This window comes from Chelon labrosus, assembly GCF_963514085.1.
Source record: "Chelon labrosus genome assembly, chromosome: 20".
In the NCBI taxonomy this organism is placed as follows: domain Eukaryota; kingdom Metazoa; phylum Chordata; class Actinopteri; order Mugiliformes; family Mugilidae; genus Chelon; species Chelon labrosus.
Genome location: NC_140353.1, coordinates 5,023,902 through 5,039,828, shown reverse-complemented (window position 1 = coordinate 5,039,828; position 15,927 = coordinate 5,023,902). Strand labels below are relative to the sequence as shown.

Here is a 15,927-nt window from a genome sequence, read left to right as displayed (position 1 = left end):
GTCCACAAGAGGGCAGAATCACAGCAACATACATGAAGAGTATAAGTAAAAGCACATAAATACGTCTAAATATAATGTTAATTATAAATGGAGTTATTAATTGTATAATTATTCGTAACGATTATAGATTTTTCTTTGCGTAAATGTGTTTTTTTTGTGAATTTAATTATGTAAACAGAAAAGTAAACAAATAAAGGTTAATTTTATTTTAAGTGTTTTACTATTAATGTTTACTGGTGTGAAATCTGTGATTAATTTTGCGTTTTAGCGTTGTTGTTGTTATTATTTGTTTATTTATTTATTTTTATCCAATAAAATGTGCAATTACGCAGCGTGCGTGGCTGACAGGACGCGCGGCGCACGGAGCGGCGGCGGTGGTGGCGGTAGCGGCAGCAGAAGCAGAAGCAGAAGCAGAAGCAGAAGGACAGGCAGCGGAGTTGGTACGAACATCTTCGACTTCTCAAACCAAAAACACCTCGACTCCTCTTCAGCTGCTCTGCTCTCTCTCTCTCTCACACACACACACACACACACAGAGACAGAAAGACAGAGACACATACACGGAGACATGCCTCGGACTGCGCGCTTCGCCTCTGGGATTATACTACTCTGGATTTAGCGTCCGATCGCTGCGGAGAAGATGACTAAACGCGAGGAAAGCAGCGCAGGAGAAAGTGTGCCTTGTTTGGAGCTGAACGGGTCGTGTGCCACAACATAGAAGTCGGAGCGCAGCGAGGCCAGCGGCGGCGGCAGCAGCCTGTAGCACCAGCTAGCTAGTCGGCTAACGCTAGCTAGCCTGCTACCGTTACAGGTGTTTAGGCAGCAAAATAACCAAAACGTAACTTGTAGCTGTGGTTAGCCGGCGACAAGCTGGCCTCCCGTGTCTTGACTTGACGCTGAACTTAATGTGCCTGTTATAAGCTTTTCAACGAGCGCCAAGTAGCAAGTATAACACTTAGCAACATTGTTATTAGCTTTCCAGTTAGCCTTAGCTGCCCCCGTGTTTACAGCAGCAGCAGTAGGCTAGCAGACGTTAGCCGCCAAGCTAGCGAGTTAACTTTACTGCTACATGTGCTTTATTTTCTAATCTAGCTACGTTTTTGCCGCTTCAACCGACTCGACTCCGTGCTCGGGTTGTGCTTCAGTGTTTTTCTTCACGTTTGCAAGCGGGCCAGTGTGACTTTTTTCGCCCTCCCCCCCGCCCGCTTCCTCCACCGTGCCTGCCCTGGACTGACCCACCCATAAGGACTATCTATCCGGGGCCGATGCTGACAGTTCAGCCCGGATCACGGCAACGCCAGGAGCCGCTACAGCAATGCAGCCCCAGCAGATATACGACTTTTCCAGTGACGAGAACAGTCACAAATGGAGAGGCCTCTTCGTGCAAGCTTTACGAAAGGTATCACTGTGATTACTACACTCTCTTTAACCCTCATTAGGTCTTAAACCCTCATTAAAACCTGTTTCAAAACACCTACTCTGGCAGTGATCAGTGTGAGGACAGAGTTTAATTAAAACCTTAAACCTCATGTTATATTAAAACAAATCTCTGTACAACCTTTGCTACATGACCCAGGTAGGACTTGAAATAATCAAACATGTTTAATGTTTAGACAGATCACTAATCATTGCTTTGGAGATACTGAAACTGCTGCGCTCATCTTCTGCAACACCTCTTCACTCAGTAAGCAAGTTCCCTATGATAATATATTTTCCCCCACAGTGATTTTGAAGAAGTTGAAGCAGTTTTTTACGGTAACTCGATCCGTTTGTGGAGGGTGTGTAATAACAAGAAGGGTGCAGGTTAAATACCAGGGAAGCTGCCCCGGTCCCCTGCAGCGAAGAAACATCATTTGAGATGCGTGTCAACCCTCTTTTTTTTTTTTATTTGTTCCTCATTCGCTCTTACAGCGGAGACGTCTCATCCTCGCTGAGCAGAGTGAGTCCTGCGTCCACTTTGGGGGGGGTGCTTACACGTCTGTTTTCTCTTTCGAAGAAAAGAAACCTCTTGATTCTCGCCAACCTGATTGAAACTCACTCGCATATATAGGAAACGTTTTGATTTTAATGTCCTTGGTCAGCAGGACTGACCCGTATCGGTTCCCTTTTGGCCGTCCCTCTCTTTCCCTGTTCTTGCATCATCTTGGCTCCTTCCCATCATCACCAGGTTTAATTTCTATTTTCTGACCCCGCCACATCCCTCACTCTTTCAGCTCAGACTTTGCAACGTCACGGCAGTCTGGGGCTGTTGTCTAACCCGACACGCAGAGTTATCACACTTTTTTTTTCCTCCACTGTGTATGTAAACCTATAAGGATCTTGTCGAGGCCTAATCGTGAATGTTTTGTGGCAGAGAAACTGTTTTGTGTGGACATTTCTCATTTTCCACACTGGTTTGGAATACATCGGCCTAAAGATGCGAGCGTTGTTTTATCAGGGCGGAAAGGCAAAGTGTGTTGCACGATTTAATTATTTTTTTTTTGGCACAGAGGCGGTTTGAGGTTCACCCAAACTGCAGGAAGTGCTTATGATCTGCACCTCAGCCCTCCGGTGCTTCTCTACTCGCAGTGCATCAGTTCATCTTCACCTTTTCGGTTCCACGTTTCCTCTTTGAACGTTGAAAGCGTGGGTGTGCCTCTGTTGTTGTCTTCTATTAAATGAATTCAGTGTTTGGGGAAGAAAAAAAAAAAATTTCTTCTTCTTCTTTGGTTATATTTCTGGCAGATTCAACACTCCACAGCCGGTAGAGCCCCTTTCGCCTGCGTCAGACTGATGTTCTGGGGGCTTGAACTCCTGAATTTTATCTGATGGCTTTATTTAGCATCCACGCAAACAGCTGATACCTAATCAGAATGATTTCAGAATATTACACATGTAAAAAAGCAAAAGCGTAGCCAAGGGCTTGTCTTGTCGGGTGTTGCTGAACTCAAGTATGAGACTTGGATTTTAAAAGGCAGGACGCTGCAGTAGAAACTTTACAGCATGTGGACTTATTTGGAAAAAGACATTGTCGGAAATACTGACTGTGTTCTTAAAATAGATGAAAGAATTGCAGAACAAGTTTATTCTCAGCGTGAAAGATGTATGACTGTTTTCTTTAAAAATACATACTTTATTTGCGCTTTCATGAAGTTCTTTTCCTCTTTTTTTTTTTGATATTGCTTTCTAATTTAAATGACAAGGCCCTAAACCAAATATTGCATGGATTTAATTAAGCATTGTTGTTGTACATGCTTTAAATGTGTTGATTTTTGTAGCACTGTGCACACAGAGGGTACCAACTTTGGATTAATCCATGCAGCAACCTGCCGTTTATAAATAACACGGCCCTGTTATTGCCAGTTGCCCGTATTACAGTAGAAATAGTGCGATGAATCAGGTGAAGCTGGAGAAAGCAGGTGGTGGGTCATGCCACAGTTTCATTGTCTCGACTTGCTGCACAACTGCCGGAGGGAATGCCTGTCAGAGATTGACGTAAGAGAGGTTTGTTATGGTTTTTGGCAGACTGTGACTCGCTGTTTTTCACAGCTGTCCACCAGAGTGTTTCCTTATCAGAAATGAGCCGTGGCGGATGACTACGTCCTCGAGACCCATTAAGGTTGTTGTTGTTTGGAGGCAGGATTAGTCTTCAGAGACGGGGAGCGGGGGAAGTTAACCCTCTGATCGAGGCGGGGAGGTGTCGGCTCCAGGTGGTCGTCGGTCGCTGAACCGTTCCGGAGGCTGCTTCTGTTTGCTGACGTTTGACCGATGACTGGGGCATGACTGAACCTGTTAGGTGGCTGACGAGAAAATTAATGACCAGTTGTTTTCACAGTCAGTTAAGTGTTTAATTTATCAAGCACAAATGCTAAAGATGTGCTAGTGCAGCTTGTCAGATACAAGGTTTTGCAGCATTTCTCTGTTTTACGGCGTAGTAAATTAGATATTTTTGTATTTTGAAGACCATGGGCATGTTTTCCGACAAACAGTTGAGCAACAGATTGATTGATAATAAAAGTAATTGTTAATTGATCTATTTAAATGTAAGAAATGCAAATCTGTGAGGGTGATATGCATGGTATAGGTAGGGGAGCACCTTAAGTTGCACTTTCAGCTTTGTACCTCTTTGAACGTTGTCTCAGACTTTTGTTGAATCGCTCGAATTTCTCATCATCGCCACTCAACAAAGGCGGGAAAACGCACGTTTAGGGCCGCAGCCGTGCCTCGATAGTCGATAAATGCATCAGTTTGCGCGGAACGAACGTTTACCTTTGTTTCCCGGTTGTGTTTCAGTGTTGCTGAAGCTCGGGAGTCTGCGATCATTTGAGCTGCGGCAGCAACTTCACGTAAACCTGCACGGGGGGAAAAAAAAGCCTGACCTCTTATCGCGCTGAGCATCTCGACGGAGGAAAAATCTTCCAACCTCAGAAATAACGAGGCCGCGGCGTCGGTATCCAAACTGGTGCGGTGTTTTGTCTGATTCTTGGTAGTCGGCGCTCGGGTTATGTTTCGGATAAGATCTCCACAAAGGCTCCAGAGAACAGAAGCTAATGTCTAGTTATGAAACTGTTAGCATCCTTTTGCAGGTTAACAACACAGCTACATTTCCAATTGCAGTCATTGAAGTCAAATCATAAGAAACACTATGTATACAAAGTCTTTCTTAATTGGATCTGCGCTGCGCAAATGTGGTAGATCTCATAGCAACATGTGGTTAAAGTTTAATATGGGTTGCTCATTAATCCATTTTATGGGCAGATGTTTGAATGTGTCTATTTGCAGCAGGATGAATCGACTGCGACTCAGAAAATGCTCGACCATGTCCCCTTGAAGGCTCGTGACGTCAACAACGTAGACTACTTTCACGCAGCGCGCTCATCCCGCCTGTGTTTCTGTCTGTTTCGACGTTCGCTCTGATATTTCAGCGTTCAGTCTCCCGGCTCCGTCTGGTTATTCTTGATCTCCGCGGCTCGTGCCTGCTGCTATGCGAGATGCGTTACTCCCGCCGCCGACATGCTGGCGTTAATAATAACTGTGCATTCCCCAGGTCTGCTGTTTTCGCTGGCATCGGGAGTCGGGCCAGAGCTTTGCTGGGTACAGTTTCATTCCATTGCCATGTTGAGTTAGAGCAGCGCCGTGCCGCCGAGTTCACGGCGCTCCGCTGCACGAGGACCGGGCCAACATTTAAAGCTGCAATTGGTCGGGTTACAGGCCTTGCGTTTGTGTGTGTGTGTGTGTGTGTGTGTGTGTGTTGCCTTTCTAACCCTGCCGACCTGAGCAGTCAGTTAAATTCTGACAGGGTGACTTCACTTCAGACCAAAGCTGAGATAGTTGTTTTATTTCAGTCCGACGGTTTTGTTGCTTATTTTACCCAGACGAGACAGAGCTGTCGTCGCCTCAGCGTCAGACAGTGCAGTAGGTTTACGATAACACACGGCGCGCTCCTGCATCTATCATTTATCACGTTTTATATTTAGGCAGCCGAGAGAGTCAAGATTTGCTGAAGTTAACGTTTCAGGAGTAAATGAAAGTAACATCGAGGCAGGAAGTGTTGAATAGCAGAAGAATTCATTTGACTCTGACCACAGAGGTTTCTGAGAAATCAGCAAACACATCTCCTTGTTGTGCGCTGTTGCCCGAGAAAGTTGCGCTGAAGTTTCCCACAGACATTTCCAGCTGAGATTTTATTTTCACTTCTTTTATTATTGTTTTTTTTTGCATTTAAATCGGTCACTGGAAAAAAACAACCGAAGGGCCTGCTACCAGGAACCAGTCCTGCCATGTCAGATGTGTTTTATTTGCGTCTGTTTATTTTTATAACCTCACCTCAACCTTTTATCTAGATCCGTCAGTCGTGATAAAGGAACTTTCACTTTAAGAAGGTGACCTAACCTGACTCCGCTCCGTCCAAATTTGGCAGTACGGTCTGCCGAAAGATTTGGCACGCTCGCAGATATCTTTACGACTTGCACTAGCTAGTTGTGTAACTTTATATTTGTAATCCTTCACCAGTTATGTCGTCCGAGGGTATTTTTTTTTTTTTGTTCTGTGCAGAGTTTTAATCCAAGATCTCGGCACTCAAATCCACCATCAAGGTTTTGTTTTTTGTCTACACGGACAAGATTCAGTGCATGCAACAGCTTTGTTTAGATCAGCATGCATAGTTTGTGCTTTAATTAAATTGGAGAAAATGCGAATATAAAGAGTTCCTAAGCTGGACTCCACATGCAGACTTTACCGTTCAACTCCAAGTCAACCTTTTGACCAATTTTTTTTTCTTATTTTATCACGCTGAGAGATCATGCAGGGTTATCTGCAAGGGTGAAGGTTGATCATTACGGCTGCCGCAAGTGATTATTCTACATATTAAAACATTTGTTCTGTAAATGGAGAAACCATTTGAATCTTAACTCAAGCTTAATGATACTAATTACTACAAAAGTTAAGATTTTTGCAGGACGGACCTAATTTGGAACGGCGTCACGATTAATTAGTGTAGATGGTGTTGATTTAACTTGGCTTGCGCTGATTGTAATTGGTATTGAGTGTGCTAAAGGTTGTTTACACCCGCGTAGAGTGTGAAAAAATAGCTGTAAATCTGTGTTTTTTAGTTTTATAGGCCTGTATGTGCAAAAATCAACACTTGCACAGTGCTGCTATGTTAGATATCAGCATCTGCTTTAGTCTTTGTTGAATATTTGCAGTTTTAAAGTGGGAAAGCCAGCAGATCTTCTCTGTTGAGATGCTCTTGCGTATCGGTTGTGCTGCTGTGGTAGACCGTTTCATTAATTCCCACACTTCCGACTCTTGGGTTCACTTTCATTTCTTTTTAAACACTGGCAGTGGGAGCCGGCTTGACATTTATGTCATCGGTTTCATTGATTATCATCATAACGTGTCATAGTGAAATAGTAGAGACTTTAATCTTCATCTTCTTTTTCAGTATTTGTGTATATTCGTCTTTTTTATGATGAATGAAAAGCTGCTGATAACAATTCTGATTATTTCTGAATTATTAGTTAAGCAAGAAAACAAAACAAAAAAACAAGATGTAATGAAGTAAATGGTGAAGTAATCAGTGCTGAAAATAATTAGCTGCAGCCCTAATAATAATTGAAGGCCAGTTTGGGGAGTGACCATCATGATGTATTGGGTTTTGGCAGATGTTCATTTACGCTCATGTGGAAAAAGTTCCTCTGGATTTGTGCAGTCAAAGTGGAAACGGTAAACACGCGAGTGAGATAATGTGCACCTCCTTGATCTTGTGCAGCCGTGGCTTGCTTCACCTCCGGGATGAGGTTGTGTGCGTGCGTGTGTGTGTGTGTGTGTGTGTGTGTGTGTTGATGACAGGATGTTCCTGGTAACAGGTTGTATTTCCCGTGCACCAGCCCCCTAGGCCGTCCGCAGAGAGACGACTGGCTCATGATTAAAACGCAGCTTCTCCACCCTTCCCGGGATTTTGCATCAGAATATTCGAACATCAGCTTGTCCCTCTGACGTGGGTTCAGGCAGAGGATGGGTGGATGCGGGCGAGCGGGATGGCGGGCAGGGGTCAGTGGGTCGCTTCAGACTGAGGTCAGTGCAGGGCCATGTGCTGTTAGCTGCATTACAACTAGCTGTTGTCTTTATGACCTGAATGTGAGGCTCATCGTGTACTTAAGTTGTTATTTGTGTCTAAAAGATGTGCCAGTTCATTAGGTACGCCAGTGGAACACAAATGCATTCTTATATAAGAGTCCTGTGCTGAATCTTAGCCTTGTGAGGGCTGTGGTGTTCAATATTTGCTTAAAATAAGAGAGCGCTGTTGATTAGGTTTGAATGAACTGTATTGTGTTGTCATGCCGACACCTGTTCCTATTATTTTTAATATTTGCCACGTTCCTGAAGCACGTTTCAACCTTAACTGAACACTATAAGAGTCAAGAAGGAGGATTTAATGCGGGGCTGCTATATTAAAGTGCATTTGTTTTCACTCGTGTACTTAATGTTTTGGCCGGTGAGTGTGTGTTCAGTTGTCATGTGTTAGGTGCCTATTGTCTCAGAGTTGATCTGTGGCCTACGGTTCCCCAGACAGTCTGGTTGTAATGGCAGATGATGTCATGGCATGAATCACAAACAGTGACACATGGTCGGGTATAATAACAAGCCCCACCCCCCCCCACACACACACACACCCACACACAAACACACACACACACCCCACATTACCTGCAACCTGAGCCTCGTGCAGCTCCATATACACAGCCTGGAGAATAATCAATCGAATTAGAAATGTTAACCCTGTATTAACGCCGTCCTGCCTCTATTATTATTATTACCTCTGCTCCCTCGCAGCCGGCGCACATAACACCTGATCACGCCGTGCGTTAACAGCTGAGATGTGCACAAAGATGATGAAACTGGATGCAAGCTCGTTTAAAAATAAATAAATAAATAAATGCTGCCTTTGTTCCAGTGACCTGCATCTCTCTTTCTTTATTTATTTTCCCACTGCATCTACTGCACACCGAGTTCCTGCACAGGTTTATTAAAGCCGCTCCTTAATCACAAACTTTAACAGCGGCAAGTTTCTGTCAGTCCACGTCTCGTATTCAAGATTTATTATTATATATATTTTTTTTATTTGAGGTAAAATGTCTGTGGTTTGGACGTTTGGAGAAAAGCCTGCGCGCACTTTTCCACTCGAACAATCAGATTATTTATTTATTTATTTATTTATTTAGCCTTAACTTTCTCCAGAAGGCCGCACAGCTCGCTCCATTGTTGTTTTGATGTCGGATCTGATTTTCTCTGTGGGTTGAGGCGAGCCACGTGACAATGTTGTGTTTAAGGTGCTGCGTGAGTATACAGTAGGAAGATGTGTTCACACGTACACGCACACACAAATAAGTGTTGTGTTCCTCGAGAGTCTGCGTCGCTGTAGGCGTTTAAATTGGTTTTATAAACGTGGTTTTTGTACTTCAAATAGCAACAATTAAGTAGATAGAAATGACGGTTAATCTACTGTTTTTTTTAGTGTTTGGTCTGTAAAATAGTCTTGAAAGTTTACGTCCAGTTCCTGCTCGTGTTTTCACGTCTGTTATTTCAGTAACGTGCACCGTTAACGGGATAAAATCGGGTTTAAATGATTACAAATGGACTGTTTTTGGTTTTTGCGTCTGCTACGACAAACCAGAGGTCGTGCTCATCTCGGTTTATACTCCTGCCACAGTCTTGTTTGCTTCTGCGTTTGTGCGCTGGCGTTGTCGGCGTCATTCTGTAATAATTACGCTGTTAACATGCTAATCGGTGGCTACTGTTTTTTTTTTTTTTTTTTTTCTTCCTGTGTATTTTAAACAATGATGACTGGAAATGAGCAGCTCGCGTTGGAGCTGATAAATAAACTAGCCTTCTGAGTAGCAGTTGTTGACGTCCGCGTCGCTGCAGAATGTAGCTGTAAATCTCGCTTTCTTGTTGTCCATCATTTCGACAGAGACTGCTGTAAACACTCTGTAGTAATTCATTATCACCAGAGTCATAATATTTTTTTTATAGCGATGAAAAACATTGAAGCTTTTGTTCAGACATTGCAAAACGTTTAGCCGTCTTCCAACCCCCGCTATGCTGAGTGCTCCCGCCGAATGAATCTATCCCAGCTTGCCTCCCTTCCTCACATCGTAACGCATGTAGCCTACGCCGCTGCGAGCCAAAAACGGCCAGTCGTACAAGTGTTTGCATCTCCGAACCTCCTCAGTTAACCTTTCGTCGATTGTGTTCCATCTTTATTGACCCAGAACAATTTGTTTCAAGAGGTTACGAGACGAGGAATAGACCCGAGGAGAGAAGAGTTGAAGGGACGTGTTTTTAACAAAATAAGATATCGTTGCTCTGGAGCCGTCATCTTAAAACAACGCCAAATCAGATATGATGTCTGGGTCAGCTTGGTTGTCTTTGTTTTGTTTTGTATTATACTTCACAGCTGTATGTAACAGCCTCTGTCAGATGACCATGGATGTGTGCACGACAACTTATTAATTTACTTAAGATTTTTCCATCAGCGTTGTAGATATTGTATTAAGTACATAGTTAACGCAACACCTGCAACAAACCTAAGCTGTAACCAGTGAATCTTTAGTTTTAATTCTAGGTAAATAACCTTTTAGATTAAACACACTGTGAATAATCTTAACCTCAGGACACTGTGGATAAATTAGTTATTGTATGTACTTCCTGCTGGTTTTTGTCTGTGTTGTTGTTCGCCTCCAGTCTTGAGTGTGTACCATCAGCCTTTCTGCTGCCTCCTCGTACGCTTACATCAATACCTCTCAGTCTGCCGCTATGATCTGCTCTCCCCCGGGGGGGTGGTCATGGCTCTGTGCGGGTAGGGAACGAGGCTGAAAAGGAGGGAGGCGGAGGAGGAGGAGGGGGAGGAAAGTGAGAGTGAGCGAGTAAGCGAGCGAGCAAGGCAAGCGAGCGCTGGACTTCCTGTACCGCTAGCCTTTCCCTCCTTAATGGAGCTGACCCATGAAACTGAACACCTTAACGTGGCACAGGAGGACGTGCATGAAATCTTACATATGATCAGGATGCAGCAGCAGCAGCAGCAGCAGCAGCAGTAATAGTAGTAGTAGTAGTATGGCAGGAAATTAGTGCCACTGTAGCTCATGGAGGCATCTGAGCCGTAAACCAATTAAGGGGTTTGTCGTCTGGTGTGAAGCTGCAAATAACAATTATGTTCATCGCTGATTAATCACAAATAATTTAAGGTAAATTTACTTCTTGATGGTACGCCGATCAGCCATAACATTATGACCAGTGTGCGTGCCTCATATTGAGCCGTAAGTGAACATTTTGGCGTTTTTAGAAGCAGGAAAAGTGGGCAAGGGCCAAATGTTGATGACTAGACGAATGGGAACACTTGGCGCCAAGATGCATTACAGGACAAAGATAAGCTGGTGGAGGTAGTGTGATGCTTTGGGCAGTGCTCTGCAGGGAGACCTTGTGTCCTGACATTCATGTAGATGTTCCTTTGACACGTACCTCCTACCTAAACATTGTTTGAAACCACGTCCATCCTTTCATGGAAACTGTATTTCCCTGATGGCAGTGGACTCCCACACCTCAATCCAGTCAGTCCAGCTTCTGTGGGATGATCTGGACTAACAAATCCGATCCTCAGAGGCCTCACCTCCCAGCGTACAGGACTTGAAAGGATGTGCTGCTAACATCTTGGTCCCTGACACCACAGGACACCTTCAGAGGTCTCCTGGAGATCAGGGTTCTTTTTGGCGCCAGAATTAGGCTGTTGGTCGTAATTTTATGGCGGATCGGTGTAATCATCAGTAGCAACCTGGATTGTCAAAGCTTTATTAATAGATTTTAAAAGTTATTCAAGTCAATTATTTACTGTTAATTGACTTATTTACATTTATAGCAACCTTTTGAATCGGTTCAAATTCATCAGCTGCGGTGCGTCTACAGGGATCATCTTGTTTTTCTAAACCCATTGTCTTTTGTCTGTGATGTTTTGACCCGAGAGCATTTTGAAATCCAGGAGTTCCCCTGCTATCATTCCATTCGGTTGCTTTCACTTTCACGGGGTGCGCTTACACTAACAGTGTCCCCGCCGCCAGCTCTCACCAGACGGTGCAGCGCCCGGCCGTCGCCCATTAGGATCGAGTTGCAGCGGCGTTGTAAACACACCGAGCCGCCGTCATACCTGCACACGGCACCCTGCTCTGCTTTCACTCCTGCAGCCAGCCGAGCTTGTCAGGACCGAGAGGAGCTCAGCTGCAGGATGTGTTCACGTGCCGTTTCAGGCCAGAGGTTCAGGCAGTCAGAGTGAACTGCAGGCGTTTACAACCAGCGTATTAAGAGAATATTAAAGCAGGCAGAGCTGCAGCTATGATTAGTTTCAGTTTTTGTTCGTCTTCTGGTTATTTTTCTTAATTAATCTATTGACTTTTTTGGTCCAGAAAAGGAGAATAATGTCACTTAAATTAAATATTTTATAAATAATAAGAAAAAATATATATTCACCAGTGTTTTCTTTTATTTTCCTTAATTTTTTTGCATTTTCTCACAGAAAAATGGATGTAAACAATCAATTAATTAGCACCACTTTGTAATTGTTTAGGCTGTTTTTAAGTGTGAATTCAGTCCAGAATTTTTACCAAAATATTTATGTTGATTAGTCTACTGATAATATTGTTAATATATGCATTTAAATGTCTTATTTTATCAAATAAACTTACTTTAATATTAATAATAATAAAAATCCTACAATAAGACTAATTATTCGCACTGCAGAAGTTGGAACTACAGATTTTTTTAAATTGAATTAATTATTTTTTTATATATTCTCATAGAAAAGTCATGTAAAATATCAGTTATCATAAATTGCATATATTTACAATGGACTTTCCCACCTAAATATATTTTAAAGCAGGTAAAGCTGCAGCTTTTACTTTTCAGTAATGATTAGTCAGCTGATTATTTTATTAATTAATCCTGATTATTGATTGTTTAGTCTCAAAAATGTCTAAAAACAGTGATAAATGTCATTTTTTTTGTCCAAATAAACAACATATCCCTTTAATTATCCGACAACACCAAGATAAAATAAATATTCACACAAAAAAGCAGTAATATCATGTAAATAATCCATCGATTACAACAGTTTTCTGTCTCAGTTTCAGCAGAGGGATCCTGCAGCTCAGTTTGGTCTCCGTCCAGCTGAGCATATTTGTACTTGAGTTCTGTTTCTGTTATGACGACCGTGATCTTATTCAGATGACATTCGGTTTTGTGTATTTGTGTTGCCCCGTCTCCCATCCTGACATTGTTGGAGATAGACGACACTCGCTGGACGTGGGCCTCTCAGAAACTATTCTGTGAATGGAGTCGGGGGAAACCCCCGTAGTTTCAGCGTGGTGACTCACAGCTCCTGGTGTCCTGTGGAATTTGGTCAAGTGCCTGTTTGCTGTTGAAAGGGCCGATCTCATAACCTACTTCTGCTTTGATATATGTATTTATAAACTTTCCGAGCGGAGTTTACACCTTATTTGTGACTGTCAGGTCTTGTGAGTGTGCATCAAAACAGATATGACGTAGAGAAATGTATATTCAGTTTTTCCCTTCGCTTTAAAAAAAAACAAACATCTGAATACAGTGAATGAATCAGAATCTAAATCAGATCGAGGACGGGGGTCTTTTATAACCCCCACCAAGAGAGATGCTTTCACCCTCCTGTCCTTTTCTCTGATTTATTATTCTATCTCAAACAAATGAACTCAAACTTGAGACAGAGGGGACATCCTGCTTGCCTGCTTGCCTGCTTGCCCCGGTCGGCGTTGACCTTTTTAACTCTCCTCTCACATTCCTTAATCCGTGGGCAATGTTTTGTCATCGTAACGTCCCTCCTTTACTATACGCCAGGGTAATTCCATCACCAGCGTGCGAACAGGCCGGGCTTTTGTGAGTCTCGAGCAAATGTGAGGCTTTTCTATCCACCTCGCTCTCTCTCGCTCTCTCTCTCCTCGTGTTCTCTCCCACAGCTTTTTCTTTTTTTCTTTCCTCCCCCCTCTAAGTCTGCTTTGGGTGCTATTATAGTATCTCAACTGACAGCATTCCTGCGAGAGGGCACGGCCCGAATGACGACAACTTTCGGGAGGCTGCAGGGTAGTTGGGGGGGGGGGGGGGGGGGGGGTGTTCTTCCCTCTCTGCTTGCAGGCCTGACGAAGCCACGCCTTCTGCGCCGCCTGCGCCTGAAACCACGCCTTCTGTCGGGGCTGGTTCCACCTTCAGGTGTCCCACCACTGAGCAAACCTGGGTGCTATAATAACGCAGCAGAAGAGAGAGAGAGAGAGAGCTTGGAGATTTTATCTGCTGTGCACTGCCAGATTTCACAGGAAGATGCCTGTTTTGTTTTGTTTTTTAGATCGGTTACTTACCTTCCAGGCATATTTACATTTAATTCTCTTTCATTTCATATAGATTTATTTTGTGGTGCATTCAAGGACGCCCACATATATTTGTTTTCCTGTTCTCCATGATGCAGTGATGAGCTATAATATATGGGGCAGAGGGCGGGTACAAGATGGATCCAGATCTAAAAGACTGCTGGCTCATACCTGTGGAGGTGGAGGGAGAAATCAGTAAATTAAACTTCAATCAGATTCCTTAGAAATGTAAACAAGGATTTTACCGGGTGCCATCCAAACACAAACTCATATATCACTATACTAGCCTGGACAGTTTGTTGGTTCATCTTAAAAGGGAGGTTTTGTACGATGCTCAGGGTTGTTGAGTCATATCTGAGCAGATAAAAAAAAAAAAAAACTTATCTGTTATGCCAAGGTTAGAGCTTTGTCTTTAATTAAGTTGGTTTATACCTGATTATCAAATGTCTGAGCTTCCCTGAAAGCAACATCAAGGATTTCTCATTAAAATGTACCCATGTTTTGTTTTTTGTTTTTTGGAAATGTTTTGAATTTAACCAAACCTGGGGTCTTTAATTATTTATGATTATACCTTGGAAAATAACCAGCTAAAATAAAAGTCACCTGTAATTTAAGACACATAAAAAAAAAAAAGAAGAAGACAGAAAATATCACTTTTAAGATTCAGTCGCTGTCTGTACTTGTAGCCTTGACGTCACTAAACGTAGTCCCGGCTGAGGTGCATCATACCAGATGTTAAGATCACGTATTGCACAGTTCCAGTTTACGTCACGCCAACCAGAAAGCAATTAGTTTTTTTGTGACTATCTTATCTGACTCTCATCTCTCTGTGTTTGTTTGTCTTTAACCTCCAGGTACAGAAGCAGGTCCACCCAAACCTGACGGCGAAGGAGGATGCCCTCCAGCACATAGAGGAGCTGATCCTGCAGCTGCTCAACATGCTGTGTGTGGCCCAGCCTCGCTCCGTGCAGGATGTAGAGGTAAGGCCGGAGCGCTTGCCTCGTAGCGTGTGAAGTTTAGGAAAATGCATGGAAGTAAAGGTCGTGACACACGGAGGCGTTGGCTGGCCGTGCATGCAGTGTGTCCTGCACCTTCGCCACTGGTTGGACCGCTGCTGTGATTGGCTGTTTAGTTTGATGAGCCAGTGCACATTTAAATACACAAATATTTTCAGAACAAATCATCTAGAATGAATAAGCTGTAGACCACCTGATTATTAGGAGGATTATATACCTATGTGTGGACCTGCAACGAGTCCTGATTCAACCATTTTTTTTATCTGCTCCTAAAAGTTTACTCTTAGAGAACATTGTTTTACTATCCTGGAAGCAAGACCAACTTCTCCTTCCTACAATTTTTTTGTGGCTTAAAGGGGAACTACTGTTTTTTTACAACCTGGACCTTATTTCTGGCCTAAAATACGGTCGTTTACTCACCCATATAACTTTTGTGTAATTTGTAGTCGTTCGAGAGATATTTAGATCTGCGTATATCCATGTAGTGGGAGTGAATGGGGCACCGAAACACAGCCTCTAAATAACACATTATCTGCCGTGAAACTCGTCCATTTCACCAATATTTTGCTATCGTACGCTAGTGCTATTCCCCGTTGAGTCCGGAGTTAGCTGTTATCATCATCCTCATAATTTGCTACTGCTAGTTTTTTTGCAACATGGCAGAATATTTTCTATGATTCTGAGGTTGTGGACGAACCATAGCAGTAACAAATTACAGGTACCCAAGCCGACAGTCGCAGGTGCGCGCGGCGCTCAGAGACGACATCATCCAGGTCAGAAGACATCATCCAGGGTCTGTAGGTCAATCTACAGACCCTGGATGATGATAACAGGAAATGAACGAGATAATGCGTTATTTAAAGGCTGCTTTTCGGTGCCCCAGTCACTCCCACTATATGGATATACGCTGATCTAATTATCTCCCGAAGGAATACAAATTACACAAAAGTTATATGGGAGAGTGAACGACCGTATTTTATGCCAGAAATAAG

General features: G+C 43.2%; 1 protein-coding gene across 2 annotated transcripts in view; it reads left to right on the top strand.

Moving 5' to 3' along the window:
• The first annotated feature begins 382 nt into the window (after window positions 1–382).
• Window positions 383–15,927, top strand: part of sos2 (son of sevenless homolog 2) — a 37,561-nt gene continuing 22,016 nt past the window's right edge. For both annotated transcript variants that reach the window (XM_084568708.1, XM_084568707.1), the window contains exons 1-2: window positions 383–1,399; window positions 14,774–14,899. In XM_084568708.1, the coding sequence (XP_084424834.1) occupies window positions 1,316–1,399; window positions 14,774–14,899 (210 nt within the window). In that variant the 5' untranslated portion in view covers window positions 383–1,315. The remainder of the gene's footprint in view (window positions 1,400–14,773; window positions 14,900–15,927) is intronic.